At 40.1% G+C, this 19,110-nt stretch overlaps 1 protein-coding gene and 2 pseudogenes across 3 annotated transcripts in view; 2 read left to right on the plus strand and 1 right to left on the minus strand.

Annotated features, from left to right (window-relative positions):
* DENND6A (DENN domain containing 6A) overlaps window positions 1-7,182 on the plus strand; it is a 60,981-nt gene extending 53,799 nt beyond the window's left edge. For all 3 annotated transcript variants that reach the window (XM_045078586.1, XM_045078591.1, XM_045078598.1), the window contains 5 exons: window positions 1,991-2,044; window positions 2,150-2,259; window positions 2,474-2,576; window positions 4,380-4,454; window positions 4,925-7,182. In XM_045078586.1, coding sequence (XP_044934521.1) covers window positions 1,991-2,044; window positions 2,150-2,259; window positions 2,474-2,576; window positions 4,380-4,454; window positions 4,925-5,056 — 474 coding nt within the window. In that variant the 3' untranslated portion in view covers window positions 5,057-7,182. The remainder of the gene's footprint in view (window positions 1-1,990; window positions 2,045-2,149; window positions 2,260-2,473; window positions 2,577-4,379; window positions 4,455-4,924) is intronic.
* A 409-nt stretch (window positions 7,183-7,591) lies between these two features.
* Window positions 7,592-13,771, minus strand: LOC123391309 (annotated as a pseudogene).
* A 1,078-nt stretch (window positions 13,772-14,849) lies between these two features.
* On the plus strand, window positions 14,850-18,369 carry LOC106005265 (annotated as a pseudogene).
* Window positions 18,370-19,110: the final 741 nt, after the last annotated feature.

A 19,110-nucleotide genomic window follows, 5' to 3' on the forward strand; every position in this document is an offset into this window, starting at 1 on the left:
CATCGGGCTCTCTGCTCGGCAGGGAGCCTGCTTCCCTCTCTCTCTCTCTGCCTGCCTCTCTCTCCGTCTACTTGTGATCTCTCTCTGTCAAATAAATAAATAAAATCTTAAAAAAAAAAAAAACAAAAACCTTAAGTTGTATGTTTTGCCTGTTCATGTGTTTGATGATTAAAAATAGAGTCCTTTGCAGGAGACCTGGACTCTATTCTAATATTAACTGTGTAACTTTGGCAAGTCACTTCCTCTCTCTGACCCTCATTTTCTTTATCTGTAAAATGTGGCTAATTCCACTTTTCCTAAATATCTTTCAGGGTTGCTGTGAATCTTAAATGAGATAATTGTGAAATATTATGTAATTACTGCATTTTAGTCTTAACACAGGTTAACCTGGAGCTCCTTTTTGATATTATTTCCTTTTTTTTTTCAAAGCTACTTTTTAAAAAGATATTATTTATTTATTTCTTTATTTGAGAAAGAGAGAGAGAGAGAGTGAGCACTAGCAGGGAGAAAAGAGAGAATCTCATGCAGACCCTGTGCTAAGTGTGGGGCCTGATGTGGGGCTCAATCCCACAACCCTGAGATCATAACCTGAGCTGAAATCAAGAGTCAGATGCTTAACCAACTCAGCCATCCAGGTGCCCCTCTGATACTATTTTTTTGAGCACAATCTGATATGACATCTATGAGACCAGTAACTCCATGATGACTGGGCCTTCTCTGTCTTATTCATTATCTTTTCCTCAGTCAGACATCTGGTAGCACTAAATATTATGGTATAAATGACTGGATGATATGGTTATTCTATGAAATTCAGTAGAATAGCATATTAAAATACTAAAAGATGCCTCACAGTATCAGATAGTACCATCATGTGGTCCTAGTCCAGAGACTGCATTGGAGAGAGATTCCATGTGGTTATTAATGTAATCTATCTATAATATCAGATGGGAGCAACCTGGAGTTCTTTGCTGTTATATTTTGAGGTGAAATATTCTTTCTTGGTCTATGGATATAAATAATTTTGTTCCACTTAAACCTATTTGATTTGAAATGAACTTTACTGTAGTGGTTAAGGGCATGGGCTGAAGTCAAGTAGACCTGAATTCAGGTTCAGGCTATGTGACCTTGGGCAGCTTACTTAGCTTTTCAAAGCCTCTTTTCCACTATTAATGGCCGCATGGGATGGTTGCCAGGATTAAAAGAGATCATGCATATAAAATGTTGAGTACATTTTCTGGGACTTTCTCACCCAATAGGGTTAATGATTATCACTAAAAATATGCAGTTCCTTGGATTATTTAAGGTTTAGTTAAATCCTTATTGAAAATCTGACTTGGGGCGCCTGGGTGGCTCAGTGGGTTAAGCCGCTGTCTTCGGCTCAGGTCATGATCTCAGGGTCCTGGGATCGAGTCCCGCATGGGGCTCTCTGCTCAGCAGGGAGCCTGCTTCCTCCTCTCTCTCTCTGCCTGCCTCTTTGCCTATTTGTGATCTCTCTCTGTCAAATAAATAAATAAAATCTTTTAAAAAAAATTTTAAAAAAATAAATAAAAAAGAAAATCTGACTTAATTCAATCTAAATTTTGCTATGTCCATTTTGGGAAATGATGCATTGCTGCTGAGCATATGATCAAAAATTTGTAAACCCATTTCTTTTAAGGAGTCTGTTTATATGTTTGAAGACTATCTAGGTAAGAATGCCTAACTTTTGGGCACCTGAGTGGCTCAGTTGATTGAGCCATACAGCTCTTGGTTTTAGCTCGGGTTACAGGACAGTTTTTAGCTTGGGTTACAGGACAGGGTACCACATTTGGCTCTGTGCTCTGCGCAATCTGCTTGGGATTCTCTCTCCCTCTTCTTTTCCCCCTCCCCTCCCTTGTGTGCACGCACTCATGGTTGAGCTCTCAAATAAATAAATAAAATAAAATCTTAAAAAAGAATGACTAACTTTGATTATTTTATTTATTTATTTATTTTATTTTTTTGGTTTCAGGAAAGATATGTGGCAAGCTTGATGCCTTTGCAGAAAAGTATCTCTCCATGGAAGGTATAACTATATTCAGTTAAATTCTTATTTGAGTTCTCTAACTATAATTAACTTCTGTGAGTATATCCATTTTTAACTTTTAAATCAGTATGTCCTAATTTCTAGAGTCCACCCCAGTTAAGACAGTTCCTTCCAGAAGAATTTATGAAAACACTTGAGAAAACAGGACCTCAGCTCACCTCTAGAATAAAAGGCGACTGGATTGGACTTTACCGGTTGGACTTTTGTTTTCTTCTTTTTCACTCATCTGTAGAGCTGTATTTAAAAACAAAACCAAAAGCTGGACTTAAACTTTTACTTCAAAAAAAAATCAAATAAATAAATAAAAATTCCATTGTTTCACATGGTTTTTCAAGCTATAGATAGGAAAGGTATTGAGAGGAAGTAAGTCATAATCAAACTTTGCTTTTTTAAAATTTATTTTTATAGGCATTTTCTAAAATCTCCAAATTTTGATGGTTGGTTCAAGACCCGGCGGAAGGAAATGACCCAGAAATTGGAGGCACTCCATTTAGAAGCTCTTTGTGAAGAGGTTAGAAAACAGTGTGTTTATGTCATGATTAACAACTATTGAAAATAAAGATAACATTATCCTTAGAGGCTGGGATATTATACCCATATCCACTACTTTGTAAATAGTAATACCTAACTTTTCTGGATTACGTGCTGTGTGTCAAGGACTGTGTGTCAAGGACTGTAGGTACTTTAGATGGATGATGTCTTTTAATCCTCTCAGTGATTCATTGAAGTAGGTGTATTATAATCTGCATTATGAGATCCCTAAGGATTATAAGTTAAGTGACTTGCTTCAGATGGCATCACTGCTAAGTAGGTAATGGAGCCAGCATCGAGCTAGAGCCCTGCTTATACTCATCCACAAGAGCTAACAGTGTACATCTCTTCCCCACTTTGCGTTCAGTGGTCTCAAGTTGATAGCTTGAAGTTGGCCACAGTGGAAGTGTTATACCACCTTGACAAGTGCTACAAACCAGAGACTTTTCCTGGAGAACTGGTGGTTAAATATTTACTAGCATGCCCCTGAATAGAATCAAGATTAAAATTGGAACGCCTTATCTGATTTTTTCCTGTATTTCGACTGTTTATAATCTCTAATTTGTCACCAGACTATTTTTAATTGATCTACTTGTGAAAATGTAAAGGATAGTGTCATCTTTATTTAGGTTGAGGTGGACTAGCCTCGAAGTGAACTTTCTAATCATAAACTCCCGGTGACTGTGTGGTTGTGAGAGGAATGCAATAAAGGCAACCACAAATAAGCCGAGAAAGAGCTTGTTTGTAGAAGTGAAAGTTTACATCTCATAATAGATTGATGTTCACAGTTATCTTAATTCGTTAGTTAACGTTCCTTATAAATTAAAGTACTTACTGCTTAGTAGCGATGGGGACTAGTATTATACTTGGAGTTGCAATTTTTTCATTGATCTAAAAGGGCTACCTCAGAAAGGAGTTTCTTACATTTTATTTTATTTCCAACTATTAGACAATTGTTCTAGCTAATGTGAAAAATTATCTAATTAGATAAACCATAAGAGACTCAATCTCACAAAACAAACTGAGGGTTGCTGGGGGAGGGGAGTATGGAGTGGTGGTTGAGTTATGGACATTGGCAAGGGTTTGTGCTATGGTGAGTGCTGTGAAATATGTAAGCCTGACGATTCACAGACCTGTACCACTGGGGCTAATAATATATTATATGTTAATAAAAAAATTTGTAATAAAAAGTTATCTAGGGCACCTGGGTGGCTAAGTGGGTTAAGCCGCTGCCTTCGGCTCAGGTCATGATCTCAGGGTCCTGGGATCAAGTCCCGCATCGGGCTCTCTGCTCAGCAGGGAGCCTGCTTCCTCCTCTCTCTCTACCTGCCTCTCTGCCTACTTGTGATCTCTCTCTGTCAAATAAATAAATTAAATCTTTAAAAAAAATTATCTAGGGGCGCCTGGGTGGCTCAGTGGGTTAAGCCGCTGCCTTCGGCTCAGGTCATGATCTCAGGATCCTGGGATGGAGTCCCGCATCGGGCTCTCTGCTCAGCAGGGAGCCTGCTTCCCTCTCTCTCTCTCTCTGCCTGCCTCTCCATCTACTTGTGATTTCTCTCTGTCAAATAAATAAATAAAATCTTTAAAAAAAAAATTATCTAATTATTGTTGTTAGAATATCATATGGAGAATTATTCTTGTACTGTAATGCTGTATCTGAGTTGCATACTCTGTTCTCCTTTTCCTTCCTATCTTTCCTGCTCAGTAGCCTGGCCTATTAAAATAGAGCAGTTTAAAAAGTATTTTGAATATTTACTGATTTGGGATTTGTTTATTCTTGTAGGACTTACTTCTCTGGACCCAGAAACACACAGAAGTAGAAACAGTAGACCTTGTACTGAAGCTAAAAAATAAGCTGGTATGTAGCCAAAACAGCAAAGATCTATGAAGATCCTTTCCTCACATTTGAGGTGACAGTTCATGATATGTTGCCGAAGTAGCTTTTTAAATGAGAACACTTAAGATTGTCCAATTGATGGTAGATGACTGAAAATACTTGGTCACTTGGGCAGATCACAGTGATGCCATATTATTTTAAAAGTATTTACAAGGAGTCCAAAGAGCTCTACAAAAAACACTGTCAGTTATATTTAATACCACATGGTATCTGTGGGTATTAGTTCTTAATTTACATAGAATTCTTTTATTGAGCTCAGCAATATATTGTTTAAATGGCATGTTCATTGCTTTTTTACAGTTCTTCCAAATTCTAGTGTAAGTTTGAATTTTCCAAATCATTAGACCATTAAAAGTGTTCATTTAGAGAATATAATGTGTTAGTACAGACTCAGAGGGTAATTTAAACGCTTCCAAATGTTCCTTCTGTAGTTGCAGGCGGATCGAGAGCATTTACCTGTGAAACCTGACACTGTGGAAAAGTTACGGACACACATAGATGCAATTATCTTAGCGTTGCCAGAGGACCTACAAGGCATACTGCTCAAAACGGGCATGACATGACATTTGCCAGAATTTTCCAGCCAAAAAGGATTGTGCACCATGAAGCATACTGACATTTCAACCCAATGCACAAAGGAGATGTCTCAACCTGGAAAATAGCCGTGAATGCTAGCTACAGGGTGGAAAGACTATACTGACTAAACAGACCTTTTTAGTGCATTATTTTTAAAAATGGATATCTGTGGTGGTTCCACTTTAATACTGAAACACTGAAAGGCATTTCTATATTTTTAATCATGTTCTAAAGTGCTCTTATGGGAGACCTGTGGGGCCATCAGTATAAGTGATTCCAAACTGCAGTGCTGGCATTGCAGATATTTTTTTAAATTGGTGCTGCTTTGCCCAATCATGTAGAAAACTCAGGGGGATATAAAAAGAACATTCACACTGGCTGTCTTCTTAAGAAGAAGGAAAAGACTGATCTGTCCGACTGTAGTTAGAAGTAATTAATGCTTTTGTCGTGCCTTCTGTTGTCCTACATGTTTCACAAAGCTCAGCTGCTAGTCTTGAAACTTTTTCTTAACTTGATTATGATACCTAATTTTATAAGGCATTCTTTTGAGTAATCACTGCTTACAGATACATTTCTTGCCTCCATCATGTTTATTAGTAGTGCCCTGATACAGTTTTTTTTTCCCCAGTTGTCCTGTAGGTTTCATTTCATTATATTCTGTATCATTTCAAGTGTAATCTTACCAGTCTCTCCAAAGGCAAGAAAGCATCTAATATTAATTATGGAAGAATTTATTTCTTCTTACCATTTACTAGTTGAACCTGTTTAAGTTAATTAGCTTGGATGCTTTTTAGAGATATTCTAAATGTAAATCTCATAATCAGCTGTTTTTTAAACTGAATTACTCTCATTTCAAAGGCATTCATAAACGTTTTATGTTATAGTCATGTAAGTGATTACAAGATTAGTTTTCAGCATTATTTGTTTGATAGGGTTTTTTCCCCCAGATTAATTTTTTTCTGAACAATTTCCCTACTGTTGTTAGACATGGGGAGTTTTGCCCAAATCACTGTTATAGCTCGTTTTTTGTTGTTGTTTTTGTTGTTTTGTTTAAACAGTACTACCTTGCCAAAAATAGAAGATTGTGGTTCGGTAGAATAAGGTTGCTTGGTTTGTGTTTGAATAGGAGTGTCCTCCAGAAGCCACTATTAAAATAGCCACACATGACATAGCACATATGTAAATAGCTGTGTCTTGAATTGCCCTCTCAAACAACCAAATTTAGTTGTATGTGTTTGTAAGAGAAATGGCTTCAGAAGCTGTCTCTTGTTTCCTGTTAATGCAACTCCTAAGGGCACTCCTGACCCAGAAAGCCTCTTTGTGTTTGTAACTGTGGTCTTATACCTAAATGTGCCCTTTTCTCATGGATATAGTCTCTTGAAGCATACCTCAAAGTCATAGAGAGAATATGGCATTTGAAAGAAATCGTTTGCCTTGGATCATATGAGTTATTTTGTGAAACAACATTGTCCTTATGGAAAAGGGGCAACTACTTTTATATGCTAAAGTATTTCATATCTTTCTGGGAAACCTTATTTAGGTATAAATGATCATCTTATTATTTTTCAAAAAGGGGTATTTTAATAATCTTACATTTATATGCAGTTTGTGACCAGAATTTGAAAGTTATTAGTGTCATATCAAGGATCTTTTAAATTATACCACTATAATAGGATGCATCATTTCAAGTTTATTTTGCACAGCTAAAGAGTAGCAAAAGATGCCAAGTAGCATAATAACAGTATCTTCATATTTACCGTGTTTAACTAAAACCTAACACGTGTTGAAAACCATATCATATTTACCTGGTTTACCTATTAATTTCAAATTATGTACTTGTAAAATTAACTTAAAATTGCATTGGGAATCTGAGAAAGACTGGTAACAATTTTTTGTATGATTTTCAGTGTTGTCCTTTTTTTTTTTTTTTTTTGAGGAGACATTGTTAAGATAAAAAACCTGCCGTTTAATGTTTATCTCCACCAGCATCAGAGGGAATCACTGCTTTCAGTGATGTAATGCCTAGTGCCTACTGTTTTCATGAAAAAAAGGTTTTATGAAGGCATTTATGGTCATTACTGAAAAAGAATTAAAGGCCTTGGGTGTTAAAGCACTTGGATGTCTCGTGTTGTTTCTCAGTAAGTTTGGAGTGCTTGAGAAAATGCATAATAAATGAAACAGCATTATGAGATTCCTTTTACTTCCAACTTATTTTTAAAAATTCAAATGAAAACCTTCTTCTGTTTATTATGAACAAGTGAACAGCAGTCTGGTATAATAACAGATCAATGAAGTGATTTCATATCCTTGTTGGCAGTGTGTTAATATTATGAAATGTTCTGATGAAAAAATTTTAGCTGAATAGGTAGGGAGCTATTGTTGGGTTCTCCCTTATTTACTACTTTTTTTTTTTTTACCTTTTTTTAAAATCTCAAATTACTTTTATTTCTTCATCTCCCTTTTTTAAAGTATATGATACTATCCTTTGGATAGTATCCTTTGGATTTTAATTTGTTGATAATTTATTGGCTGTTAGTCCCTTTTGAAGTTACTGGGTAATATCCTTAAAAGTGTAAAAATATTTCAGTACATTTAAGAAAGATTCTGTTAAAATCTCTTTTGTTTTCATATGCTCACAACTTAATCTGTTATTCTTTTTATTTATTTATTTATTTATTTTTGAGAGACCACACACACAAGCAGGGCTAGAGACACAAAGGGAGAGGGAGAATCTTAAGCAGACTCCATGTAAAGCCTGATGTGGGCGGATGCCTGGGTGGCTCAGCTGGTTGGATGCCTGCCTTCGGCTCGGGTCATGATCCCGGAGTTCTGGGATCGAGTCCCACATCGGACTCCCAGCTCCATGGGGAGGCTGCTTCTCTCTCTGACCTTCTCCTTGCTCATGCTCTCTCTCACTGTCTCTCTCTCAAATAAATAAATAAAATCTTAAAAAAAAAAAAAAAGCCTGATGTGGGGCTCAGTCTCACGACGCTGAGATCATGACCTGAGCTGAAATCAAGAGTTGGATGCTTAACCAACTAGGCCACCCAGATGCCCAGGCATGCACTTTTCCATTCATATTTCGCAGATAAGAAAACTGAGAACAGAATGGTTAAAAATCTTGACTAATGTTATAGGACTGGTAAGGGTAGAGCAGGACTTGAACAATTGTCACAACATCCTGCTTTGAGCTATATATTTTGTATTTATATTTTTCTAAGTAATTATAACTTTCATTTAAAAGTATGTATTTGTATCAAAATAATACATGCAAGAGTTGAAGCAACAAGAAGTAGAAAACGGTCTAATATAACAAAAATAATTTAATATACGGTCTTTCAACACCAAACTGCATACTCCAAAGATGAAGTTTGTAACTCTTCCTATTTTAGTTCATTCTAATAATTCTGAACATATATTTATATCACACTTCCTTGATCTACCAATTTTAGTATCTCTTAATGGTGTTTTTTTAAAGATTTTATTTATTTGACAGAGATCACAAGTAGACGGAGAGGCAGGCAGAGAGAGAGAGGGAAGCAGGCTCCCTGCCGAGCAGAGAGCCCGATGCGGGACTCCATCCCAGGACCCTGAGATCATGACCCGAGCCGAAGGCAGCAGCTTAACCCACTGAGCCACCCAGGCGCCCTGTTAATGGTGTTTTAACTGATACTACTGGGTATATTCCATTTTGTTTTTATTTAAATTCAATTAATTAACATATAGTCTATTACTAGTTTCAGAAATACAGATTAGTGATTCGTCAGTTTTATATAATATCCAGTGTTCATTACATCACATGCCCTCCTTAATCCCCTTCACCCAATTACCTCACCCCCCCCCAGCTACCCTCAGATTGTTTCCTATAATTTAGAGTCTCTTAAGGTTTGTCTCCCTCTCTGATTTTGTCTTGTTTTATTTTTTCCTCTTTTCCCCATGTTCCTGTTTTATTTCTTAAATTCCACATATGAGGGGCACCTGGGTGGCTCAGTGGGTTAAGCCTCTGCCTTAGGCTCAGGTCATGATCCCAGGGTCCTGGAATTGAGTCCTCATCGGGCTCTCTGCTCAGCAGGAAGCCTGCTTCCCTCTCTCTCTGCCTGCCTCTCTGCCTTCTTGTTATCTGTCTGCCAAATAAATAAAATCTTAAATTCCACATATGAGTAAGATCATGTGATAATTGTCTTTCTCTGATTGACTTATTTCACTTAGCGTAATACCCTCTAGTTCCATCCATGTCATTGCAAGTGGCAAGATTTCATATTTTGATGGCTGAGTAGTATTCCATTATGTATATATACCACATCTTTATCCTTTCAACTGTTGATAATGTCTAAGCTCTTCCCATAGTCTAGCTATTGTGGACATTGCTGCTATAAACATTGGAGTGCATGATCCCTTCAGATCACTACATTTGTATCTTTGGGGGAAATACCCTGTAGTGCAATTGCTGGGTCATAGGGTAGTTCTATTTTCAACTTTTTGAGAAACCTCCATACTGTTTTCCAGAGTGGTTGCACCAGCTTGCATTCCCACCAACAGTGTAGGAGGGTGTAAAGTAAGAGGCTCCTTTCTCTGTATCCTCGCCAGCATCTGTTGTTTCCTGACTTGTTAATTTTAGCCATTCTGACTGGTACGAGGTGGTATCTCATTGTGGTTTTGATTTGTATTTCCCTGATGCCGAGTGATATGGAGCACTTTTGCATGTCTCTGTTGGCCATTTGGATGTCTTCCTTGCAGAAATGTCTGTTCATGTCCTCTGCCCATTTCTCTTTTTTTTTTTTTTTAAAGATTTTATGTATTTATTTGACAGAGAGAAATCACAAGTAGATGGAGAGGCAGGCAGAGAGAGAGAGAGAGAGAAGCAGGCTCCCTGCTGAGCAGAGAGCCCGATGCGGGACTCGATCCCAGAACCCTGAGATCATGACCTGAGCCGAAGGCAGTGGCTTAACCCACTGAGCCACCCAGGCGCCCCCCTACTCTGCCCATTTCTTGATTGGATTATTTTTGGGGGCGTGTTGAGTTTGATAAGTTCTTTATAGATTTTGGATAGCCCTTTATCTGATAAGACATTTGCAGATATCTTCTCTCATTCTGTCTGTTGTCTTTTTTTTTTATTTTTTTTTTAAGATTTTATTTATTTATTTGACAGAGAGAAATCACAAGTAGATGGAGAGGCAGGCAGGGAGAAAGAGGGAAGCAGGCTCCCTGCTGAGCGGGACTCGATCCCAGGACCCTGAGATCATGACCTGAGTCGAAGGCAGCGGCCCAACCCACTGAGCCACCCAGGCGCCCTGTCTTTTGGTTTTGTCACCTATTTCCTTTGCTGTGCTTTGTTTTTATACACTTGCATTTTACAGGCTTCCTTAACTTGGGGAAATTTTTAATTACTAATTTCCTAATATTAGTCCTCTAAAAGCAGCTGAAGAAGATAAAAAACTTTTCTGATTATGGATAAATATTTAAATAACAAAATGTGTTAAGTCATATTAATGACTAAATTATCATTAACAATTTGATATTCTTCCATATATCGAAGATATATTACTTACATGCCATCTGCAACTTGATAGAATTGTGGTGTTTATACCAATAGAAATTAGCACTTATTAATAAAATAGAGCTCCTAGAGTTTTTTTCAATTAATTTCCCAGTTTGTTTGAAATAGATAAAGCATGGCAGGAGAATTCTACCTCTGTTACTTCTCTACTTCTGAATACCAGCCTTTCTCTGTTACCCACTACTTGAATGCTATGCTGTGCCTTTCTTCAAATTAAGATTACCATTGTCAGGGGCACCTGATGGGTCAGGCATCCAACTCTTGATCTCAGCTTAGGTCTTGATCTTCGGGTTGTGAGTTCAAGCCCCGTGTTGGGTGCTGAACATGGAGCCTACTTAAAAAAAATATGTATATGTATATTGTGGGCACCTGGGTGGCTCAGTGAGTTAAGCCTCTCCCTTCGGCTCAGGTCATGATCCCAGGGTCTTGGGATGGAGGCCTGCTCATCCAGCTGTCTTCTCTCTCTCCGCCTGCCTCTCTGGGTACTTGTGATCTCTCTGTCAAATGGATAAATAAGATCTTTAAAAAAATTATTGTTGTCTAATAATCATAGGTCTCATTCTATTTTACTGACTTTACCACTAGGCTTAGGTTCTTCTGTTTCTTTTTGCCTCCCCATTTTCTTTGTCATCCTATCATCATGTCTGTTTAGCAATTAGAAAGTTAAACTTCATGGATCCTTTATTTTTTTTCCTGTTTATGTTTTCCATACTAACCAGTATAAATACATTGTACCATAAATTACTTGCAGAATTCCTTTCAAAAAATAGTAACTTTATATTCCAGAATTGTTATAACTTGCCATTAATTGAATAGATTTTTAGACTTGAAGAGGAAACTATTGAAATGATTGATTATGATCTAATGAAGTGTGTAAATATTTTTATAGCCAGAGGCTCTGGTGGTAGAAACCAGCAATTTGTGTTCTTAAAAAACAGCTTTATTGAAGTATAACTGAAGGCATTTAAAGTGTACAATTTGTTGGGTTTTGACATTTGAATATACTCATAAGAGGCACCTGAATGGCTCAGTGGGTTAAGTGTATGCTTTCTGCTTAGGTCATGATCCCAGAGTCCTGGGATTGAGCCCCACATCGGGTTCCCTGCTCATCGGGGAGTCTGTTTCTCTCTCTGCCCCTCACCCTGCTTATGCTCTCTCAGATAAATAAAAATTAAGTCTTTAAAAAATTTTTTTTTAATTTTTTTTTAAGATTATTTATTTATTTATTTGACAGAGAGATCACAAGTAGGCAGAGAGGCAGGCAGAGAGAGAGAGGAGGAAGCAGGCTCCCCGCTGAGCAGAGAGCCCGATGCGGGACTCGATCCCAGGACCCTGAGATCATGACCCGAGCCGAAGGCAGCGGCTTAACCCACTGAGCCACCCAGGCGCCCTAAAAAAATTTTTTTAAAGTGAGTACACCCATAAAACCATCACCATAATCAAGATAGGAACATATCCATCACCCTCCAAACTTCCTTCATGCTCCTTTGCATTCATTCCTTCCTGCCTTCCTTCTCAAATAATCACTGACCTGTTTTCTATCACTATTGATTAATTTGTATTTTCTAGAGTTTTATATAAGTGGAATTATATAGAATGTAATTTTTAAAAATCTTTTTTTGTCGTTTCTTAATATGGTATTTATTTGTCCTCCCTCTGCCAAAACCTGAGCTAACCGCTTTCTCCAGCCTTCCTAGTGATATATAGGAAAAAGAACATACAGAGCAGATGAGACATGGGAGAAAGAGCCATGAGTGGTGGAGAGGGCTCCTTAACATGGTGAAGAGGATAGGAAAAACTACCATCAGGCAAAAGAGCCCCATAGAATCTGAGAAGGAAAAGCCCAGAATGGCACAGGAGAAGAGCTGTAACCTCAAAAAAAAGTTCCTGGCATAACCAGTGATGAGGCTCCCAAACACAGTCCCAAGCCCAGCCCCAAAGCCAGCCATCCCGCTGTGACAGCCGCCGCCCTAATGAATGTAGCTACTGTTCAAAATAGCACTGGCATGGAAGTCACAGCTAGGGATAAGTGAGGCTGCCCAGCTCCTGAGGCTCTCGTGGGCAGCGTCTGGTTGTTTTAACACTGATGCAAAAAGTGGTAAGCTCAGCAGCTGAGAGTTGCTCCTGACTAGTGAGGGCATGGAGACAGATTTGGTACACATGTACGTTTTCAGGGAGAGAGGGGCAGTGTAGAAAGGGGTCTAACTTCTTTCACTCAGCATGTTTTGAGATTCATTCATATTATATGTATCAAAAGCTCATTACTTTTATTGCCAAGTAGTATTCTATTATATGGCTTATAATAAAAATGTCTTATCCACTCACTTGTGGATGGATATTTGGATCATTTCTAGTTTTTTGGCTATTCCAAATAAAGCTGCTATGAACACTCATATACAAGTGTTTGTATAGACATATATATCCTTTCCTGTGAGGCAAATACCTAGGAATTATATGAATAGATTGCTGGATCATATGGTAAGTAAATGTTTAACTTCTTAAGAAACTGCCAGACTTTTCCAAAGTGGTTGTACTAATTTGTTTCCGCCAGCTGTGTATGAGTTCCATTTTCTGCACATCCTATGCAACATTTGGTATGGTCAGCCTTTTCAGTTTTAGCCATTCTAATAGGTTTGTATTATTATCTCACTGGGATTTTAATTTGCATTTCCCTAATGACCTGTGACATTGAACATCTTTTCTTATGTTTATTACTTGTGGGGGTTTTTATGTTTGTTTGTTTTGCTTCTGTTTTTTTTTTTTTTTTTTTTTTTTTTTTTTTTGGTAAAGTGTCTGCTAAAATCTTTTGCTCATTTCAAAAACTGAGTTGTTTAAAGGGCACATAGGTGGCTTAGTTGGTTAAGCATCTGACTTCTGTTTAGGTCATAATCCTAGGGGACTGGGCTCAAGCCCTGTGTTCAGCTCTGCACTCAGCAGGCAATCTGCTTGAGATTCTCTCTCTCTCTCTCCCTCTGCCCTTCACCCTATTGTTATGTTTAGTTAGCCACTGTTTTTATATTGTTAGTTTTTGATGTAGTGTTCAGTGATTCATTAGTTGCATATAATACCCAGTGCTCATCACATGTACTCTCCTTAATACCCATCTTGATACAAGTTCTTTTTCAGATATATGATTTGCAAACATTTTCCCCCAGTCTGTGGCTTATCTTCTCATTTTCATAACAGCATCTTTTGAAGAAGCAGAAGTTTATGAATTTCTATGCAAATTCTTCCTGGGACTTTGACTGGAATTGTGTTAAATCTGTAGATAAATTGGGGGAGAAATGACATCTTAGTTATTTTGCCCCCAGATCCATGAACAAAATATATCTCTCCATTATTTATATCTTCTTTAATTTCTCCCAGCGATATTTTGTGGTTTTCAGGGCACAAATGTTTCACATCTTCTGTCAGATTTATCCCTACGCCTGTCTTATTTTTGATGTTATAAATTATATTATTTTTAAAATTCAATTTTCAGGGGTGCTGGGTGGCTCTGTGGGTTAAGCCTCTGCCTTCAGCTCTGGTTATGGTGTCAGGGTCCTGGGATCAAGCCCCACATCAGGCTCTCTGCTCAGCAGGGAGCCTGATTCCCGTCCCCGCCACCCCGCTTTCTCTGCCTGCCTCTCTGCCTGCTTGTGATCTCTGTCAAATAAATAAAATCTTTTAAGCAAATAAAATAAAATAAAATTTTCAGTTTTCCATTCAAAATTTAATTCAAAATACTGTTAGTTACTTTTGTATACTAGCATTGTATCCCACAACCTTAAAAAAACCTCATTTACTTGTCCTAGTAACTTTTTTTATAGAGTCCATCATATTTTTTATCTAGAAGATTATACTATCTCTGAACAAAGACTACTTCTTTCTAGTAGATGGCTTTTATTTATATTTCTTGCCTGATTGCACTGGCTGGGGTCTCCAATTCAATGTTGAATAGCGCTGGTGAGAGTAGAAATCTGTCTTGTTCCTGATCTTAAAGGAAAGCATTCAGCCTTTTATAATTAAGTATAATATTAGCGGTAGGTTTTCTTGTAGATGTCCTTTATCAGGTCAATGAAATCTTCTATTCTTAGTTTGCTGAGAGGTTTTTGGTTTTGTTCTGGTTTTTTTGGTTATTGTTTTGTTTTGTTTAGATCAGGAATACAGCTTTGGATTTTGTTAAATGCTTTTCCTGGATCTATTGACATGATCATATGGTTTTCCTTTCTGAGTTTGTGAACATGATTGGTATGTTAACATTGCCTGACTTTTGAATTCTAGACGAACTGTATTCCTAGGATTAACCCAGTTGGTCTTGATGTGTTATCCTTTTAATACAGTTTTGGATTTGATTTGCTAAAATTTTGCTTAGAATTTTCATTCCTGGGACTGGGTGGCTGGCACTCTACTGGGTGCCTCGCCTTGCTACCTGGCCTGGCCACTCCTTGAGGGCACCTTAATCCCCCTCCCAGGGATGGTGCCCCCAAGGATGAGTCTGTCCCCCACCACACTGACCCTGGGCCCCTGCCACCAGAGCCACCTCAGAGCCACGCCCACCTTGACAAGCTGGTAGGAAGTGGCTGCCCACCCCCCACACCCCTGCTCCACCTAGCACCCTGAGGAAGCAGGACAAAGCAGATCTGCAGATGAAGAGCCCAGAAAAGAAGCAAAGGAGGTCAAATACTCCGGGCCCTGCATACTCATATCTGACGGAGTTTGCACCATGCATGACTCCCATGGTGGATCACCTGGTTGCATCCAATCCTTTTGAGGATGACTTTCAGAGCCCCTAAGGTAGGGGGCACAGACTCCCCCTTCTTTGGCAGTCCTGTCCCCTTTGGAAGCTTCTGTGTACAGGGGGCGTGGCAGGCCAGCTACTCCCAGGCTATGGTTTTGGGAGTGGAGGATGTCTCCAGCTTCTTCATTGATAAACCTCCCTTTCCCTTACAACCCCATGGGTCCTAATTTCAACATAAACACCACCCCCCACCCAGGGCCCTGGCTACTCACCCCCAGGCAACATGAACTCTCCTAGCCAACCCCTCAACCAGCCTCTGGGTCAAAACTTCAGCCCTCCTGGCAGGCAGATGATGCCAGGCCCACTTGGAGGATTTGGCCCCATGATCTCACCCACCATGGGACAAACTCCCAGAGGGGAGCTGTCCCTTCTTTCTCTCCCCTAACACTTTATGCAGCCAGGAGCTTTTTATCTCCTCCAGAGACCTGGTCAAGGGCTCCCCTGCCTGCCTCCCAATACAAGTTCCTCCTTAGTCCAGACCCTGGCTTTCCTGGCCCTGGTTAGGATTGGGGGAAAGCCTTGAATCCACCTGCCCTCAGTGCTTTTCCCCAGGAACCTCACTCAGGCTCCCCAGCTGCTGCTCTTAATGGGAATCAGCCCAGTTTCCCCCACGAACAGTATTGTGGGGGAACTCTAGATCCCAACAGCCTGGCACCGCCCCCCAGCAAGGCAGGTGGGTGCCCAGGGCCTCGCCTCCCCCAGGCCTGGTACACCCATGTGGTGCCTGCTGCAATGAGGTGAGTGATGGCCAGCATACCATTCTGTGTGAGGCCTCCTGCAAGAAGTGGCTCCACCACAAATGCACAGGTATGACAGAGCATGTATGGGTTACTGACCCCCGAGGTCTCCACCATCTGGGCTTGTGATCTCTACCTCAGGACTAGCAGATCCAGTCTGTACATCTGTGATGGTGTGGCGCAGCTGGTGGCTGCTAACAATGGGTGACACTGGCGAGGTTGATGGTTTCCAAGTCTAGTTCTTGGTCCTTGTTTCCACTGGCTTCCCATCCCCATGGGGCAGAAACACAGTGGCTCCTGGGGGCAGAGAAAGAACTGAGGGGGGCATGCAAAAGAACCTGGATTGCTCAGTCTTCTGGAAACTTATTTATATGTATTGCAATCTACAGAGACCCAGGACGCCAAAGCTGAGCCAAGCATTGTGGTGGCTATAGTCTCTGAAGGCCTACGGCAATGACTGTCACAGAACAGAGGCTGGAGGAAGATCTGGGGGCAGGGGTCTCCTCTGTGCCAATGATGGACACCCCAGGACCCATGCCTAACCCTCCTCTCTAGCCCCACAGCCTTAGTTTTTGCAGGGATGTTAAAGGTTTCTGGCCAGAAGAGTTGGGATCCAATCCCTGCAGTATCCCTTTCATGGGGTTTAGGAGACAGCTTTAGGGAATAAATGGGGAATTCTCCCTTTTCTTACCCATCCCTCCTCCAAGACCGACCCAAGTCCTACCCCCTTAAAGAACCAAACAGCTTGAAGAAGCAAGAGAGGTCATGACTGAGGCAGTTTCTTGGTGATTTGGGGCCTTAAGACGGTGGGTAAGAGATGCTGTCCAGACCTGCGTCCCTTATACCAAATTCACCAGCCCTTTCTCAGCCTCTCTTGGGCTTTTCTCCTAATGACCATATTTTTGCCCCAAATTGGGATACGTGGTCTGACAGACCAGAATATTTGAAGTTCAGGCTGTTCTCAGACCTGGACTCTGGCTGTACCCTGCTCCCAGGCCTTGCCCATTTCTTGCACGCTGGCATCAGGGCTTTGACTTGCTGTATTTGGGCTCCTATATTTCTCTGCCTCCCTGGCTTGATTGAACAAAGCTTGAAGAGGCACAGAGCCCTTATACCTCATCTCCTGTTACAAGGATCCCTGTCCCAGCCTGTGGGTGAGGGAGGCAGTGGGACTGTCATTGCCATGGTCCTGAAATGCGCTCCAGAGTCTGGATGTGTTTTGCTTCTCTTTCCTACCTTTAAGTCTGTCTTCTTGGGCCTGGTGATGTAGCAGTTATTCTTCTCTGGGTTTTATGTGTTAATATTTTATTTTTTAGCTTCTGCTTGTCAGAGATGGGCCTGGGGCCCGGTAGAAGCCTGACACTGGGGCCCTACCTCTCTTGTAGCTCTTGGCAGACATTCCTCAGTGGGGTAGAGAAGGCAGGCACAGGTGTAGCCCTGGGAGGAGTTGGTGGTCCCTGCCCCTTCTCTTGGGCCCCTAGCATGGGAAGAGAAGACACACACATATACTGCAGAACTCACTGGCCTGTCCAGGTGGAGCCAGCAGCTTTAGAGGCTGTGAGAAAGAAGGGAGAAGCCTCTGGGCTTCTCTCTTCCAGTGTCCCGTCTCCCTTGTGCTCCCCTTGCCCTCGCCCATCCCCCTCCCCCTGCTCAGCTTTGTGTTATGTAGTGGTTCTGTTGGCTCCTCTTTTATCTGTTGCTATTTTTGTGATGTCATCCCCTGGGCCCATCTCCCCTCCATTTTGTAAGTGGCTCCTGGGGGGAGGGGTTCCTTCTTCCACTCAATCCATCTCTCCCTCTCACCCCCGTACTTTTTAGAAGAAAGTAGGGGTGGCAGACAATGGGGGGGTCGTTTGTACAGTTGGATTAATAAAATCCAATCCCCTCCCACCAAAGAATTTCTGCTTTTGTGTTGGGTATTGGTGGGTATTAGTTTGCAGTTTCTTTGTAATGTCTTTGGTTTAGGCATCAGGCCTCAGAGAGTGAATTTTAAGAGTAATGTCAAGATGGTTTTGTGCATTTCTTAAATGTCCAGTAATATTCACCAGTGAAGCCATTAGGACCTGGAATTTTCTTTGTGAAAAGGTGTTCACACTCAATTTAAAAAAATGGATACAAGGCTGTTAAGTTTGCCTGTTCCTTCTTGAATGAGCTTTGGTAGTCTATGTCTTTCAAAATTTTTCCCAGTTTATTTATTTATTTTTTTAAGAATTTATGTATGTATTTGAGAGAGAGAGTATATGAGGGAGAGGGAGCAGGAGCAGTGGGGAGAGGTAGAAGGATAGGGAGAGGCAGACTCCCCGCTGAGCAGAGAGCCTGTAACAGTGGGGCTCAACCCCAGGATCCCGAGATCATAAACTGAACCCAACCAAGGCAGATGCTTAACCCACTGAGCCACACAGGTGCCCCAGAAATTTGCCAGTTTTATTTAAGCTGTTGCACTTATGGGCATAAAATTACTCATAATATTCTCTCATTATTGTTTCACTATCTGTAGGAACTATGGGGATGAGAACCTTTCTCATTCCTGATATTGGAGGCTTATGAATTTTATTAATCTTCTCAAAGAATTAGATTTTGGTTATTTTTTCTATTTTCCATTTCACTGATTACGACTGTTGTCTTTCTTTTGCTTACTTTGTTTTCGTTTTGGTGGTGGTTCTTTTTTTGTTTGTTTGTTTTTTGTTTCTCAACGTGGAAGCTGAGGTCATTGATCTGAGATCTTTTCCTCTTCTCTAATGTAGGTTTTTAGTGCTTACATTTCCCCCTAAGTATTGCTTTAGTAGCATCCCATAAATTGTGATAGATTTTGTATTTATTTTCATTCATTTCAAAATACTTTATAATTTCCTTTTTGAGTTCTTAGATGGATCCATGGGTTAATTAGAAGTGTTATTTTTTTAAAATATTTTATTTATTTATTTGAGAGAGAGACAGTGAGAGAGAGCATGAGCAAGGAAAAGGTCA

Source organism: Mustela putorius, unplaced genomic scaffold (genome assembly GCF_011764305.1).
Source record: "Mustela putorius furo isolate JIRA1106 unplaced genomic scaffold, ASM1176430v1.1 tig00000095_pilon_pilon_pilon, whole genome shotgun sequence".
In the NCBI taxonomy this organism is placed as follows: domain Eukaryota; kingdom Metazoa; phylum Chordata; class Mammalia; order Carnivora; family Mustelidae; genus Mustela; species Mustela putorius.